General features: G+C 50.2%; 1 protein-coding gene across 1 annotated transcript in view; it reads left to right on the forward strand.

Annotated features, from left to right (window-relative positions):
* KDM5C (lysine demethylase 5C) overlaps positions 1 to 13,963 on the forward strand; it is a 30,585-nt gene extending 16,622 nt beyond the window's left edge. The window contains 15 exon segments of the mRNA XM_032398150.1: positions 3,459 to 3,578; positions 3,688 to 3,882; positions 7,892 to 8,073; positions 8,162 to 8,286; positions 8,418 to 8,565; positions 9,154 to 9,259; positions 9,925 to 10,283; positions 10,895 to 11,033; positions 11,479 to 11,658; positions 11,806 to 11,943; positions 12,135 to 12,734; positions 13,013 to 13,082; positions 13,219 to 13,418; positions 13,523 to 13,732; positions 13,734 to 13,963. Of these exon segments, the coding sequence (XP_032254041.1) occupies positions 3,459 to 3,578; positions 3,688 to 3,882; positions 7,892 to 8,073; positions 8,162 to 8,286; positions 8,418 to 8,565; positions 9,154 to 9,259; positions 9,925 to 10,283; positions 10,895 to 11,033; positions 11,479 to 11,658; positions 11,806 to 11,943; positions 12,135 to 12,734; positions 13,013 to 13,082; positions 13,219 to 13,418; positions 13,523 to 13,732; positions 13,734 to 13,889 (2,928 nt within the window). The 3' untranslated portion in view covers positions 13,890 to 13,963.
* The last annotated feature ends 313 nt before the right edge of the window (positions 13,964 to 14,276 follow it).

The following is a 14,276-nucleotide window of genomic DNA, read 5'->3' on the forward strand; positions in this document are numbered from 1 at the left end:
TATGGTGGAATACTACATTTTATGGAGCTACCACATTTTGTTTATCCATTCACCACTCGATGAACATTTGGGTCATTTTTAATGACTGCAGAATGTGAGGAGAGCCTTTTTAGATAACTACATAGGAAATGGTAAAGGGACATGGCCAAAGTGAGGGTGCAGGTTGAGATGAAGAGTCAGGAGCCTTAAGTTCTGTTTCTGGTCTTGCTACTTGACGCTTCTCTGGAACTCAGTTTTCACATCTATAAAATTAAGGCTGGGTCTAGATCATTCAGCAAGTACTGGCTAGAACTCCCTCTGTGTACAGGCCTTTGGCCAACACCTTGAAGACAAATAAACCGGTCCCTGCCTTTGGGTATGTGCAGTTGAGTGGAGAATAGAGGTGAGTAAATGTTAGAGGTGCTTCAAAAGGACAGCAGACTGGGTCACTGAGGGGGGTGGTCAGGAAAGCATTTGTAGAAGTGGTGATCCTTGAAGGAAGATAAGAGTTTGCCTGTTGGAGCCGTGGCTTCATCATTGGACATGATGTTTCAAGTAAGGGGTTCTCGGCCATGGCTTTGCCAGTCAGATTTGCGTTTTTTGGAAGATCATTCTAGTGCTTGGTAATGGGGGCCAGTGCAGTAATCCAGGCAAGAAATACTGATGTTGCCCCTAAGTAGGGATAGATTTGAGAAGAAGAAAATGTATTGGAGGTGGGAGCTGATGTATGACCTGAATAAATGTGGAGATGTATTCATGAATGGGCAGATTCAATATTGTGAAGATGTTAATTCTCTCCATAGTAATCTAGAATCCTTACAGAAGAATTGTTGGGTTGAAGGATATAAACATTTTAGGTTCTTGATCTATATTAGCAATTTGGTTTTCCAGAGAGTAGAAGTTACTGGTCCTATTATCAGCACTGCACCTATTTCACTCTGTTCATCAGCATTGAATGTTCATCCTAAAAACCTTTGTGAGACTTCTCCTATAGATGGCAAATTAAACATAACACATGGCTGCTTCCATTCCTCACTGAAACCACTCAAATGGCACAAAGGGTTTTTTTTTTTTTTTTTAAGGTTTTTTAAAAATTACTAAAATGGAGAAAACAAGAGAGGATACAATGATAAAATTCTTGAAACCAGAAAATGGATGAGAAAACTGAATCTTAGGCCAGTATTGAGACATCTGAGAACCAACCAATCTGATTGATACCTCAGAATTCCCCCAGAGGTTCTGTAGTCAGTGACACCAGGCATTCTGGGAAGAAAGATGAGTGAGGTGAAAATAGGGATTGGTTCATGTCTATATAGGAAGCTGTGAGGTCCCCTTCCACACTGGGCAGTTGGAAATGTGACCCTCCCTCACTAAAGCAAAAGACTTTTTACTTCTGAAGAGGTAAAAATAAAAGATCTCTGGACTGAGGTCTTCTAGATACAGTTGAGGGTAGAGGTATAGTGAAAATAGTAGGATTCATCATTGTGTACATAGTGGATGCTGAGGTTCCCAGCTGTCTTCTTCCACTTGGCTCTTAGAACACTGGCAGACAGATCTTTTTCCTTCAGGCAAAAAAATGGGAGAGTTTTCTCTGGAGAATCTGAGTGGCCCAAAAAGAAAGACCTAGAGTTTCCCAAACTGAATGGCACTTCCAGATCACCCTGCAGTGAAGCTCACAGTTGACAGACTTCACCTATATACTCAGAACTTCCATTCAGCTTTTCCATTTCTTACTCTTAAAGTTGACAGTCACAGATTAACAGACAGCTGAGGAAACTCTAGAAAATAGAACCAACCAAACAAAACAACTTGGATAAACAGGTTAGGCAGGCAGAGAAGTAAACTTCAAAAAGGGAAAGAAACCTCATGAAGATCTTCAGAGATGAGCATATAGCACAAACTGAAATAAGAACAGGATACTATTTGAAAACATCCTGAAAACAAAAAAGAGCTTTTGGAAATTAAAACTGTGATAGTAAAAGGGGAAGAAAAAAGTTTAGAAGATAAATAGTTAAGGAACTCTCAGAAAATAGAATAAAAAATAAAGATGGGAAATGGTAAAGTTGAAAGAAGAGATTTTGTTCAGGAGGTTCAATATTCAAATAATGAGTTCTGAAAAGAGAGAATAGATGAAAACAAAGAATCAAATCATTAATGAAATCATTCAAGAAAATTTCCCTGAACCAAAAGGCTGAGTTTTCAGAATCAAAGGGCCTACCCAGTACATGAATGAAAATAGATGCACACCAAGGTATATCTGGTGAATTTTTATATCAAACACTGGGATCAGAAAAATCCTACAAGCTTACTGAGAGAAAACAGGTTTAATTCAAAGCATTAGAAACCAGAGTGGCTTAAGACTTTTCAAAAGCAACACTAGAATCTAGAAGATTAGAGCCATGCCTTCAAAATGGTTTTCAATTTAGAATTCTGTATGGTCAAATTATGAAGTACAAGAGTAGAATAGAGACATTTTTCAAAAAAAAAAGTTCTTCACACCACTTCCTGGGAAGCTATTGGAGGATGTGCTCAAGTATAGCCAAAGAGTAAACACCAAGAAAGAGGAAGACCTGGGATCTAGGGAACAGGAGAGATCATCATGGGAGAGGGACGGTCCAGGGAGGACGACAGCTGGCTCGAGTTGGAACAGATCATAGGGCTCTGCTACAGAAAGGTGAAAACTGATAGGCAAGAGGAGGGTTGGACACTTGTCTTAAAGGTTGGGATTGAATTACTAAGACATGTGCAGAAAACTAAGCAAACTGAGAAATAATAGGCTATCTTTAAAGTCTAGAGGCATGTTATTTAAGGTTGTTAAGGTAAATGCCAAAATAATCAGAAGAGGTGAAAGTGATTGGCTCTGAGAAGTGGAGAATGGCAGGGCCTGCTAACTTGAAAACAAATCTTATAGACCATTTGGCTCTTGGAACTGCCTATGTGACTGATAAAAGTAATTATTAATGAAAAAACCATTGCCAGCTTAATGAAAAGTGGTATTTTAAATTTTTATAAAAATTAGTAGGAAAGTTGAGACATTGTGGTATGTACATTGCCTACTTTTGACTCAAATCTTCCTGTTGCTGCTAACATAAATCTCAACTTTGAGAGCCGAGGCCAATGGTCCTTCCTTTTAGAATTGGAGGATCTGAGAGTCTATTGTCACGCTGTTCCTTCAGGCTCTCCTTTGTCTCCTTAAGGATCCTGCCTTTTTTTTTTTTTTTTTAAGATTTTATTTATTTGACAGAGACACAGCGAGAGAGGGAACACAAGCGGGGGGAATGGGAGAGGGAGAAGCAGGCTTCCCACGGAGCAGGGAGCCCGATGCGGGGCTCGATCCCAGGACCCCGGGATCATGACCTGAGCCGAAGGCAGACACTTAACGACTGAGCCACCCAGGCGCCCTGGATCCTGCTCTTAAATCAAGTTTCTCCCGACCCTGGAAAACCTGTCTCAGTGACCTTGGCCTTTTTCTTCCTCAGGTTGTCCGCACAAACCAGTGTGCAGGAGAATTCGTCATTACCTTCCCTCGTGCTTACCACAGTGGCTTCAACCAAGGCTACAACTTTGCAGAGGCTGTCAACTTTTGCACTGCTGACTGGGTGAGTCTGGAGTGTGGTGGGCTGGCAGGGAGAAGCAGGAGGGTTGTGGGGAAGCTGAGGCACCACGGCCTTCAGACTTGGCCACGCTCAGCCTTGAATCTGTCCACAGTTGCCGGCTGGGCGCCAGTGCATTGAGCACTACCGCCGGCTCCGAAGATACTGTGTCTTCTCCCATGAGGAGCTCATCTGTAAGATGGCTGCCTGCCCAGAGAAGCTGGACCTGAACCTGGCAGCAGCTGTGCATAAGGAGATGTTCATCATGGTGCAGGAGGAACGGCGTCTGCGAAAGGCCCTGCTTGAGAAGGTAGGGTGGAGGGGAGAGGGCCCTGAATTAGGCACGCTATCCTGGCAGAAGTGGGGGAAGGAAGAAGTAGATGTAGCTTCTATTCTTGGAGTATAGTAAAAAGAACTAGATCCATCTGGATTGGAAATCACATTCCTGTGCGCATGGGTGGCTCAATCAGTTAAGCGTCTGCCTTCGGCTCAGGTCATGATCTCAGGGTCCTGGGATCGAGTTCCGCATCGGGCTCCCTGCTCAGCAGAGAGTGTGCTTGTCTCTCTCCCTCTGCCCCTCCCTCCTGCTTGTGCTCTTTCTAGCTCGCGCTATCTCTCTCTCTCTCTCAAATAGATAAATAAAATCTTAAAAAAAAGAAGGAAATCACATTCCATTCTCTGCTGTGCCATTTATCAACAACTGTGAGCAAGTTAATTTACTTCACTGTCAGTATCCGTCTCTGAAAAATGGGGATTATGATGTTTATCTTTTGGGATAGTTGAATAGATTAAAGATTATGTTTATTAAGTAACTGACCCGTAGCAAGTGTTGGTGTCACTGCTATTCGTCATTATTTAAATAACCCAACAGGACAGGCTGGCATGTGAAACCACAACTGCTGATTTAGCTGGGTTACCTTTTCAGGTTATTTAACCTCTGATAGTCTCACTTCCCCACTCTGTAAAATGGGAATAAATACCGAACTTGCAAGGGAATTATAATTGCTTGAGGAAGGTGATTTATGTCAAAGCATCTGTTAATTGGACTTGCATTGTAATAGCTGCTGTTATTGGTAATAGTAATACATGAAGAAAATGATTGAAATATGGAACATTTCTTAGGAAATGCCATTTTATTACATTCAGATGATTCAGTAGCTCAAACTAGAGTGCTACTACCAAATACAAGGTGGTCCTCCTTTATTTTATTTTTTTTTAAAGCAGTCCTCTAATAGATCTCTCATAAGCAAGTGGTCAGTTGTGTTTGTAGGTGAGTGGGACTGCTGCTCATGTAGTTCAACTGCCTTCTTAAAGCTCCACACTTGCCCAGTTAGGAAGTGACTTATAGTGAGAGTCCTCTATAGTATTACAAAGGAATGCTGGTCCTGAGTGACCCCTTGCTGCCCATTTAGGGTAGTACTTTCTTATGTTAAAGCTCATTTATAACTTGCCCGTGAGCATGGACTATAAGGAGAATTTCAGCTGTGGTAATGTTGGAAGTTTGTGGTGTTAGTTGGTAAGCCCCTGGGCTGTCCCAGGCATCATTTTCTCTCTCTTGAGTGCTATTATTAAATGATGAACCTGGGGTTGTTCCAGACTATAAGAAGGAGTCAAAGCAAGGTGGGAGACTAGGTATTCTCATCCAGACATTGAGAATTCTTTATACTTGGCTCTTACCTTAGAGAAGGGTTCTGGACCCCCCAGTCTTAAAAATCTGTAGAAGATTGTGTGTATGCGTGTGTTTGAGTACTTTTATGGGGAGAGGGCTCCTAGCTCGCATCCAGTTCTCAGCGGAATCTATGATCCTAAAATACCTAGGGACTGCATCTGAACTTAGAGCATTCTCTGGCTTTAGAGTCAAAATATACTGTCGCCAGATCCTTACTTTGGGCAGGTTACAGACCCTCTCTCTGAGACTTAGTTTCCTCCTTAGTAAAATGGGATAGGCCTGTGAAATAGGTATCCTTAATCTGAAAATTAGAGCTAATAATAGTAAGTATTTGTTGGGTCCCCCAAACTTCTAACTGGTGTGTGCCCTTGACCAACATCTCCCCATTTCCCCCACTCCCCAGCCCTTGCAAACCATCATTCTACTCTTGTTTCTATGAGTTTGGCTTTTTTCGATTCCATGTATAAGTGACATTCTATAGTATTTTGTCTTTCTGTGTCTGACTTACTTGACTTAGTATAATGCCCTCAAGGTCCATCCATGTTGTTATAATTGGCAGTATTTCCTTCTTTCTTGTGGCTGGATAATAGTCTTGTATGTAAATACCATGGCTTCTTGATCTGTTCATCCACTGATGGACACTTAGGTTGTTTCTCTATCTTGGCTATTGTGAATAATGCTGCAGTGATCATGGGAGTGCAGATATCTCTTTGAGATTCTGATTTCATTTCCTTTGGATATATATCCAGAAGTGAGATTGCTAGATCATAGGGTAGTTCTGTTTTGAATTTTTTGAGGAACCTCCATACTGTTTTCCAGGTAGCTGAATCAATTTACATTCCCACCAACAGTGCACGAGGGTTCCCTTTGCTTCACATCCCTTGCTAACACTTACTATCTCTTGTCTTTTTGGTAATAGCCATTCTGACAGGTGTAAGGTGATATTTTGATTTGCATTTCCCTGATGATGATGATCGTCACGTTGAGCATCTTTTCGTGTACCTCTTGGCCATTTATATCTCTTTGGAAAATGTCTGTTCGGGTTCTCTGCCTATTTTTGATCAGATTGTTAGTGGGGTTTTTTTTTGCTATTGATGTTGGATGAGTTCCTTGTATGTTTTGGATGTTAGCCCTTTATCAAATAGATGGTGTACCGATACTTTCTCCCATTCCGTAGGTTTCCTTTCATTTTGTTGATGATTTCTTTTGTTGCACAGATGCTTTCTTTGTAGCTGAATGTAGTCCCACTTATTTATTTTTGCTTTTGTTGCTTGTGCTTTAGGTGTCCTATCCAAGAAGTCATTGCCAACCAATGTCAAGGAACTTTATCACTATGTTTTCTTCTGGGAGCTTTGCGGTTTTAGGTGTCATGTTTAAGTCTTTAATCAATTTCAAGTTAATTTTCGTGAGTGTATAAGGACCCAGGTTTGTTCTTCTGCTCATGGTTACTCAGTTTTCTCAGTGCCACTAATTGAAGAGACTATCCTTTACCTGTTGAGTATTTTTGGCTCTCTTACCAAATGTTAGTTGACTGTATATGCAAGGGTTTATTTCTGGGCTTAATTCTGTTCCACTGCTCTGTGTGTCTGTTTTTATGCAAGTACCATACTGTTTTAATTACTGTAGCTTTGTAGTATAGTTTGAAATCAGGAAGTATGATGCCTCCAGCTTTGTTCTTCCTTGTCAAGATTGTTTTGGCTGTTAGGGGTCTTTTGTGGTTCCACTTATTCTAAATGTTTTGATACTTTTTTAAGTCCTTAGTTGCTGTACCTTTTTAATCTTCATGACAACACAATGAAGATGGTGCCATTATCTCCCATTTTATAAGATGGGGAAACAAACCCAGAGAGGTGTAAATTATTTCCGTACCACACAACTAGTTAAATAAGTGGCAGAGCGGGATTTGTAATGTACAGCAGACTCCTATCTGATGCAGAGGTTAGATGTTACAGTCAATATAGAACAGAAACTGTTAGTCAGAATTTCCCTTTAAAAATCCCTAAAATTGGCCATAATGCATAGCGTCATACTGTCTTTCAGTTACTTCAGCATAACTGGCTTTTCTCCATTTTTGGAACAGAATGCTTTTTCTTCATCTGAGTAACAGATGAAGTCATTGGCATAGATTTGGAAGCCATGTTGTTGAAAAAAAAAAAATTGTATCTTTAAACACTGGACACAAGCACAGAGTTTTGTTTCTGTGAGTTCTATATGTGCTTTGCAGTGTGTCCTGCCTGCCAGGCTGCCGGCACGGCGCCTGGAACACGGTGGGCGCTGAGTGACTCGAAGCCAGCCTCGTTCCCCTTGTTCTCAGCCTTTCCCTTGGCCACTCCCACACAGTGCCACCTCTCTGGCGCCTTGGCCCACCGCTTTCCTCACTTCCTCTCACCCTAAAGGCCCTTTCTGGTGATCTGATTCTCACCTGATTTTTTTTTTCCTCTCAGCCCACACTGATCTTGCCCTGGTTCATCCTATTTCCCCAGTGTGGAGAGCTTGAACTTCACAGAGGCAGTATGTTCTGTGGGGTTTGCTCTCTAGAACTCTCAGCACAGATTGGAGTCTAACGTGGGGCTCAGTTGTGGCAGAGATAGGGGCCTATCTGCAGCCCTGTTCTGGTTCTATATAACGCGCGTGGGTTGAATGCCCCCAGGGCATCACGGAAGCTGAGCGAGAAGCTTTTGAGCTGCTCCCAGATGATGAGCGCCAGTGCATCAAGTGCAAGACCACGTGCTTCCTATCAGCCCTGGCCTGCTATGACTGCCCAGACGGCCTTGTCTGCCTTTCCCACATCAATGACCTCTGCAAGTGCTCCAGTAGCCGGCAGTACCTGCGGTAAGCAGGGGGCCTACTGAAGGAAGCAGGCTGAGGAGGGGGCTGCAGAGCTGGGCCAGATGTGTGCTTCCCTGCCATCTTCCTCCAGGTATCGATACACCTTGGATGAGCTCCCTGCCATGCTGCATAAACTGAAGGTTCGGGCCGAGTCCTTTGACACCTGGGCCAACAAAGTTCGAGTGGCCCTGGAGGTGGAGGATGGGCGGAAGCGCAGTGAGTGATGGGGGGACGGAGGGACTCCACAGGCAAGTTCTCTTCCCTTTTCTTCTGGACCCCACCCCCACCCCCTTCCTCTGCTTTTACTCAGTACTGCCTACTCCTTGCCACTTTCATTCTCTCTCCAGGCCTTGAAGAGCTGAGGGCGCTAGAGTCTGAGGCCCGTGAGCGGAGGTTCCCAAACAGTGAGCTGCTGCAGCGACTGAAGAACTGCCTGAGCGAGGCGGAGGCTTGCGTGTCCCGGGCTCTGGGACTCGTCAGCGGCCAGGAAGCTGGGTATGGCAGTGGGAGGTGGCGGCTCAGATTCTGCCTGCTGAGGAGCTGGCACCTAGGAGGAGTGGACTCTGAGTGCCACTGGGCAGATGACAAGCACTGCCGTGCGGGGTGGCCTAAGAGGTGTTGGGAGGGCAAGGAGATCAGGCAACTAGAATGGAGAAGAGTGCTAAGAAAGTTAGAAATGGTCCTTTTTATCAGTACCTGGAGATTTCTGGCAGGCTTAGGGATTTTGTGGGCAAGGAGGAGTTGTGGAAGGTTTAGGGACAAGAAAAGAAGCATCAGCCTGATCAGAGAATTCACGGTAGAGGATGAGTTGAAAAGTCCGGCTTCTGTTACCATCATTTAATTTCTAAACTCCCCCCCCCCCCCCCCCAGCCATATATCCTATATTCCCCCCTTCTCATTTGCTCTCATCATATGAATGTGCTGATATATTAAACCCCCCTCCTCTAATCTGGACAGTTGGGGGCACTGTGGAGTAGGAGAGATCAAGGTGGGCAGGTGTGAGGAAAGGCGTTGGATCTGAGCACAGAGATGGAGGGAGGGGACTGGGTTTGGACCTGAAACCCCACATGTGAAACTCCATAGCCCCCACAGGGTGGCTGGTCTACAGATGACCCTGGCTGAGCTCCGGGCCTTTCTGGACCAGATGAACAACCTGCCTTGTGCCATGCACCAGATTGGGGATGTCAAGGTGAGGAGGAGTGCACTCGGAGTGCTGATGAGGGTTCAGGGGGATTGGGAGACCTGAGCAGCAGGCCACTCTTGGCTTCCTTAAAAAGCGTCAAATGTTTGGGCAAGATAGGATGCGCCTGTTAGAGTAACAGGAGCTGGGAGGCAAAGGGGCGGGTGGCAGGGGTGTAAGTATAGGATGCAGAGTCGAGAAGGTGTCCTGGTGGAGGTGGATGAGGAGAAAGGAACAAGAATGTTTGTGGGCCTGGAAAGCTGAGTCAAGTTCAGGAAGGGAGAGGAGAGGTGGGACGAAGAGGGCAGTGGACACCAGTGGAAGCATAGGGGTTTGTGAGGAGGCCAAGCATAGCAGAGTGTTTTTAGGGCAGAGGGTCTCCTGGTGCTGTACATCAGAATCCTCTGGGGACTAAAACAGAGCATAGACTCCTGACCAAACCCTCTTAAGACTCTCTAAGGGTGGGGCCCAGGAATCTGTGTTTTAACAAATTCCCCAGGGTATTTTAGCGGGCAGGGAACCTTAGGGCATGGCAGAGGAGGAGAGCTCAGCCCACGTTAGGCTCTCTTCCCAAATACTGGCAGGTAAGAAGGTAGGTGGGGCAAAAGTATTTGGTGGTGGGACCTCCAAGTGGGTCCAGCTGAGGAGTTTGTTCTTCTTCTGTATCCTGGTAGGGTATTCTGGAACAGGTGGAGGCCTACCAGGCTGAGGCCCGTGAGGCCCTGGCCTCACTGCCCTCCAGTCCAGGGCTACTGCAGTCCCTGTTGGAGAGGGGGCAGCAGCTGGGGGTGGAGGTGCCTGAGGCCCAGCAGCTCCAGCGGCAGGTGGAACAGGCACGATGGCTGGATGAGGTGAAGCGCACGCTGGCCCCCTCAGCCCGAAGGGGCACCCTGGCTGTCATGCGGGGACTGTTGGTCGCGGGTGCTAGCGTAGCCCCTAGCCCTGCTGTCGATAAGGCCCGGGCTGAGCTGCAGGAGCTGCTCACCATTGCCGAACGCTGGGAGGAGAAAGCCCACCTCTGCCTGGAGGCCAGGTAGGTCCAGCCGCCCCCCAACCCCCCCTCCCCCGCCCCGACCTTCAAGGTTTAGTGGGAAAGCTGATGGGGTGATTCCCATGGGTGGCCTTGGGTACCAGACTCCAGTGCTGGTGTATTGACTTTCTTCCTTTTTCTTGTTCCCTAGCTTATCTTTCTTTCTTTTTTTTTTTTTTTTTTTAAACTACATGTATACATAGAGACAGAGCTAGGCTTACGGGGAAGCAGAGATGGACAGATACAGACATGGATAGAGGACTAGCCCCACCGGCTGACGTGGGCACACTCACTAACGGGCGGACAGGTGCCGGGCAAAGCCCCACAGGGCCCCCTGACAGACTGCGTCACCAGGGGAGCACTGCCGCTTGTTCCGGCCGTGCGAGCAGGCTGACAGGCAGACAAGCTGAGGCGCAGAGGCCACGGCAGAAGTTGGGTGGGGGCGTGCGGTCTGGAGCGAGCAGGACCGGCAGCCCCCTGTAGGCGGAGTGCTAGCAAGTAGGCCCAAGTGGCCGCTCCAGGGGCCCCTGCCGATGTATCTGGTGGGCAGGCCAGGCTGCCGGTCAGGCAGATCACTCTAGACTGAGGCCTCTTTTTTCCCCCCCTACCTTTAGGCAGAAGCATCCACCAGCCACGCTCGAGGCCATAATCCACGAGGCAGAAAACATCCCTGTTCACCTGCCCAACATCCAGGCTCTCAAGGAGGCTCTTGCTAAGGCCCGGGCCTGGATCGCTGACGTGGACGAGATTCAGGTGAGGACCCTGTCGCCCCCTGAACCTCCACCCTAGATCTTCAGTCCAGCCAGGAGAGCTGGCATACATTGGGTTGGGCTGGGTTGGCTAGAGAAGCAGTCCAGCCCAGTGAGAGGAGGCAGAATGTGCTTGGCAGCGAGCCATGGGAGGCCAGCCTGAGGGTGGAGAGGTTGCGGAAAGGGTCAGGAGGGTAGGGGCAGGGAGGGTGGAAGAGGCAGGCCACAACAAAATGATGAGTCCGATGGTCACGGGCACTGACCGGATTACCTGCAGGCTGAGCCGGCGGCTGTGGGGGTTGTAGGGGGCACTTCCCTTAGCATGATCCCTGTTTGGTTCTGCCCAAAGACTGCAAGTCTGGTGCCTCTTCCCAGCTCAGGGCCGGGCACAGAGTAATCTCGGTAGATGCTGGCAAGTTGACTTGAGCTCTCTCTCGCCTCTGCCCCAGAATGGCGACCACTACCCCTGCTTGGATGACTTAGAGGGCCTGGTGGCTGTGGGCCGGGACCTACCTGTGGGGTTGGAGGAGCTGAGACAGCTAGAGCTGCAGGTGCTGACAGCGCACTCCTGGAGGGAGAAGGCCTCCAAGACCTTCCTCAAGAAGAACTCTTGCTACACACTGCTGGAGGTGAGGCCCGGGCCCTGACACCCCAGCCTCTCCTGCCTCCGGCCCGGCTGTTGTGAGGCGGCTCACAGGAGACTGGGGGGGTTGGGGAGCCCTGGCAGTGGGAGGGAGGGGAGGCCTACTCATCCGCGCCCTGTCTGCCTGCCTTAGGTGCTCTGCCCGTGTGCAGATGCCGGCTCGGACAGCACTAAGCGCAGCCGGTGGATGGAGAAGGAGCTGGGGTTGTACAAATCTGACACGGAGCTGCTGGGACTGTCCGCACAGGACCTCAGGGACCCAGGCTCTGTGGTAAGGAGTGAGGACCCACAGTGAGAGGAGAGCCTGGCGGTGATAAGTGTCTGAGCGGGGCCACCCTGGGCGGACCGCTTGCTCCCTGGGCCTCGCTTCTCCTGGTTTGGGAGTAGGGTGTTAATGGGGCCAGAGGAGGGAGGGGATGGATGGGCCGCTGACCTCCTCTCCCGCTGTCCTGGGCATGCCAGATCGTGGCCTTCAAGGAGGGGGAACAGAAGGAGAAGGAGGGTATCCTGCAGCTGCGTCGCACCAACTCCGCCAAGCCCAGTCCACTGGCGTCGTCGGCCACGGCTTCCTCTGGACCCTCTGTCTGTGTGTGTGGGCAGGTGCCGGCTGGGGTGGGAGCGCTGCAGTGTGACCTGTGTCAGGACTGGTTCCATGGGCGATGTGTGTCGGTACCCCGCCTCCTCAGCTCCCCGAGGCCTAGTCCCACCGCGCCCCCACTGCTGGCCTGGTGGGAGTGGGACACCAAATTCTTGTGTCCGCTGTGCATGCGCTCACGGCGCCCGCGCCTGGAGACCATCCTGGCACTGCTGGTGGCCCTGCAGAGACTGCCCGTGCGGCTGCCTGAGGGCGAGGCCCTGCAGTGTCTCACAGAGAGGGCCATCAGCTGGCAAGGCCGCGCCAGGCAGGCTTTGGCCTCTGAGGACGTGACTGCTCTGTTGGGACGGCTGGCTGAGCTTCGCCAGCGGCTGCAGGCTGAGCCCAAGCCTGAGGAACCCCCTACCTACCCTTCAGCCCCTGCCTCTGACCCTCTCAGAGAAGGCAGTGGCAAGGATATGCCCAAGGTGAGCTGCCCGCTCCAGCTCTGGCCCTCACATTCCTGTCTCCTAGCCCCCGCCCCCGTTTAGGCTCCAGCCCCGTCCCCGCTCTCTGACTTCTGACCTCTCTCTCAGCCCGGCCTCCCTGCCCCATTCTGCATTCTGTCCAGATCCCCCGACTGCTCCCTGCCGCAGCCTTTGTCTGCTCTCCTCCTCCAGGAGGCAGAACGTGCCGAGTCGGGGGTCGGTGGGGAATAGGGCCTGGTTCTTCAGTCACCACCATCCGTTCTTGCTCTCTTTGGCAGGTCCTGGGCTTGCTGGAGAACGGAGACAGTGTGACCAGCCCTGAGAAGGTAGCCCCGGGGGAGGGCTCAGGTAAGAGAGGTAGGTCTAGGTGTGGGTAGGCTGCTGATTGGATATCCCCAGTGCCCCGGGTGCTCCTCGGCTCGGGGGGGGTGGGGGGTACACCCTGGAGCAGCCTCTAACCCACTCTGTCCCCGCAACCCACCAGACCTGGAGCTGCTGTCCTCGCTGTTGCCACAGTTGACTGGCCCCGCGTTAGAGCTGCCTGAGGCTACCCGGGCCCCTCTGGAGGAGCTCATGTTAGAAGGGGACCTGCTTGAGGTGACCCTGGATGAGAACCACAGCATCTGGCAGCTACTGCGGGCTGGGCAGCCTCCAGACATGGAGCGGATCCGCACACTTCTAGAGGTGAGGACAGGGATCATGGACAGGGCCAGGAGGTCAGGCCAAGGAGGCAGGGATCCCAGGCCTGACCACTGGCCCACACCTCTTTCTGCCTGTCTGATACACAGCTGGAGAAGGCAGAGCGCCATGGGAGCCGGGCACGGGGCCGGGCATTGGAGAGGCGGCGACGGCGGAAGGTGGATCGGGGTGGGGAGGGCGATGACCCAGCCCGAGAGGAGCTAGAGCCAAAGAGGGTACGGAGCTCAGGGCCAGAGGCCGAGGAGGCCCAGGAGGAGGAGGAGCTGGAGGAGGAGACTGGGGGTGAGGGCCCCCCCCCAACCCCTGCCCACCACTGGCAGCCCCAGCACCCAGGAGAACCAGAATGGCTTGGAGCCGGCGCTAGGGGCCACTTCAGGCCCCTCGGCCCCTTTCTCTACTCTGACTCCTCGGCTGCATGTGCCCTGCCCGCAGCAGCCGCCTCAGCAACAGTTGTGACAGTGGCTGAGCCTAGCACAGACCCCCCACAGAGAACCCCCCTTGGCCTCAAGGATCCTCTTTCTGACCATCAAGCCTGCTTCTTGGGAGGTGGGCAAAAAGGGGGGATGGCCACCCCCCCCCCCCCCCCTGAGCCCACTCCTGAGTCCCTTGACTTTTATATTCTGACTCCAAGGTATTGTTCAGACCTCAGCTCCTGGGGGCCGGCCCCTGGAGTCCCCCTCCCTGGTAGCCTCTAACCAGCATTCCCAGACACCTGAGGCAGATAGACAGATGGATGGGCAGGTGGGCAGGGGGGTGGCTGGGGCTGGGCCAGCACCATTCCAGAGACAAGGCCAGTGCGTATGCAAACTGGGGGAAAACTCCTCTCCCTTCTCTCCCCAGTTC

This window comes from Phoca vitulina, unplaced genomic scaffold, assembly GCF_004348235.1.
Source record: "Phoca vitulina isolate PV1807 unplaced genomic scaffold, GSC_HSeal_1.0 scaffold111, whole genome shotgun sequence".
In the NCBI taxonomy this organism is placed as follows: domain Eukaryota; kingdom Metazoa; phylum Chordata; class Mammalia; order Carnivora; family Phocidae; genus Phoca; species Phoca vitulina.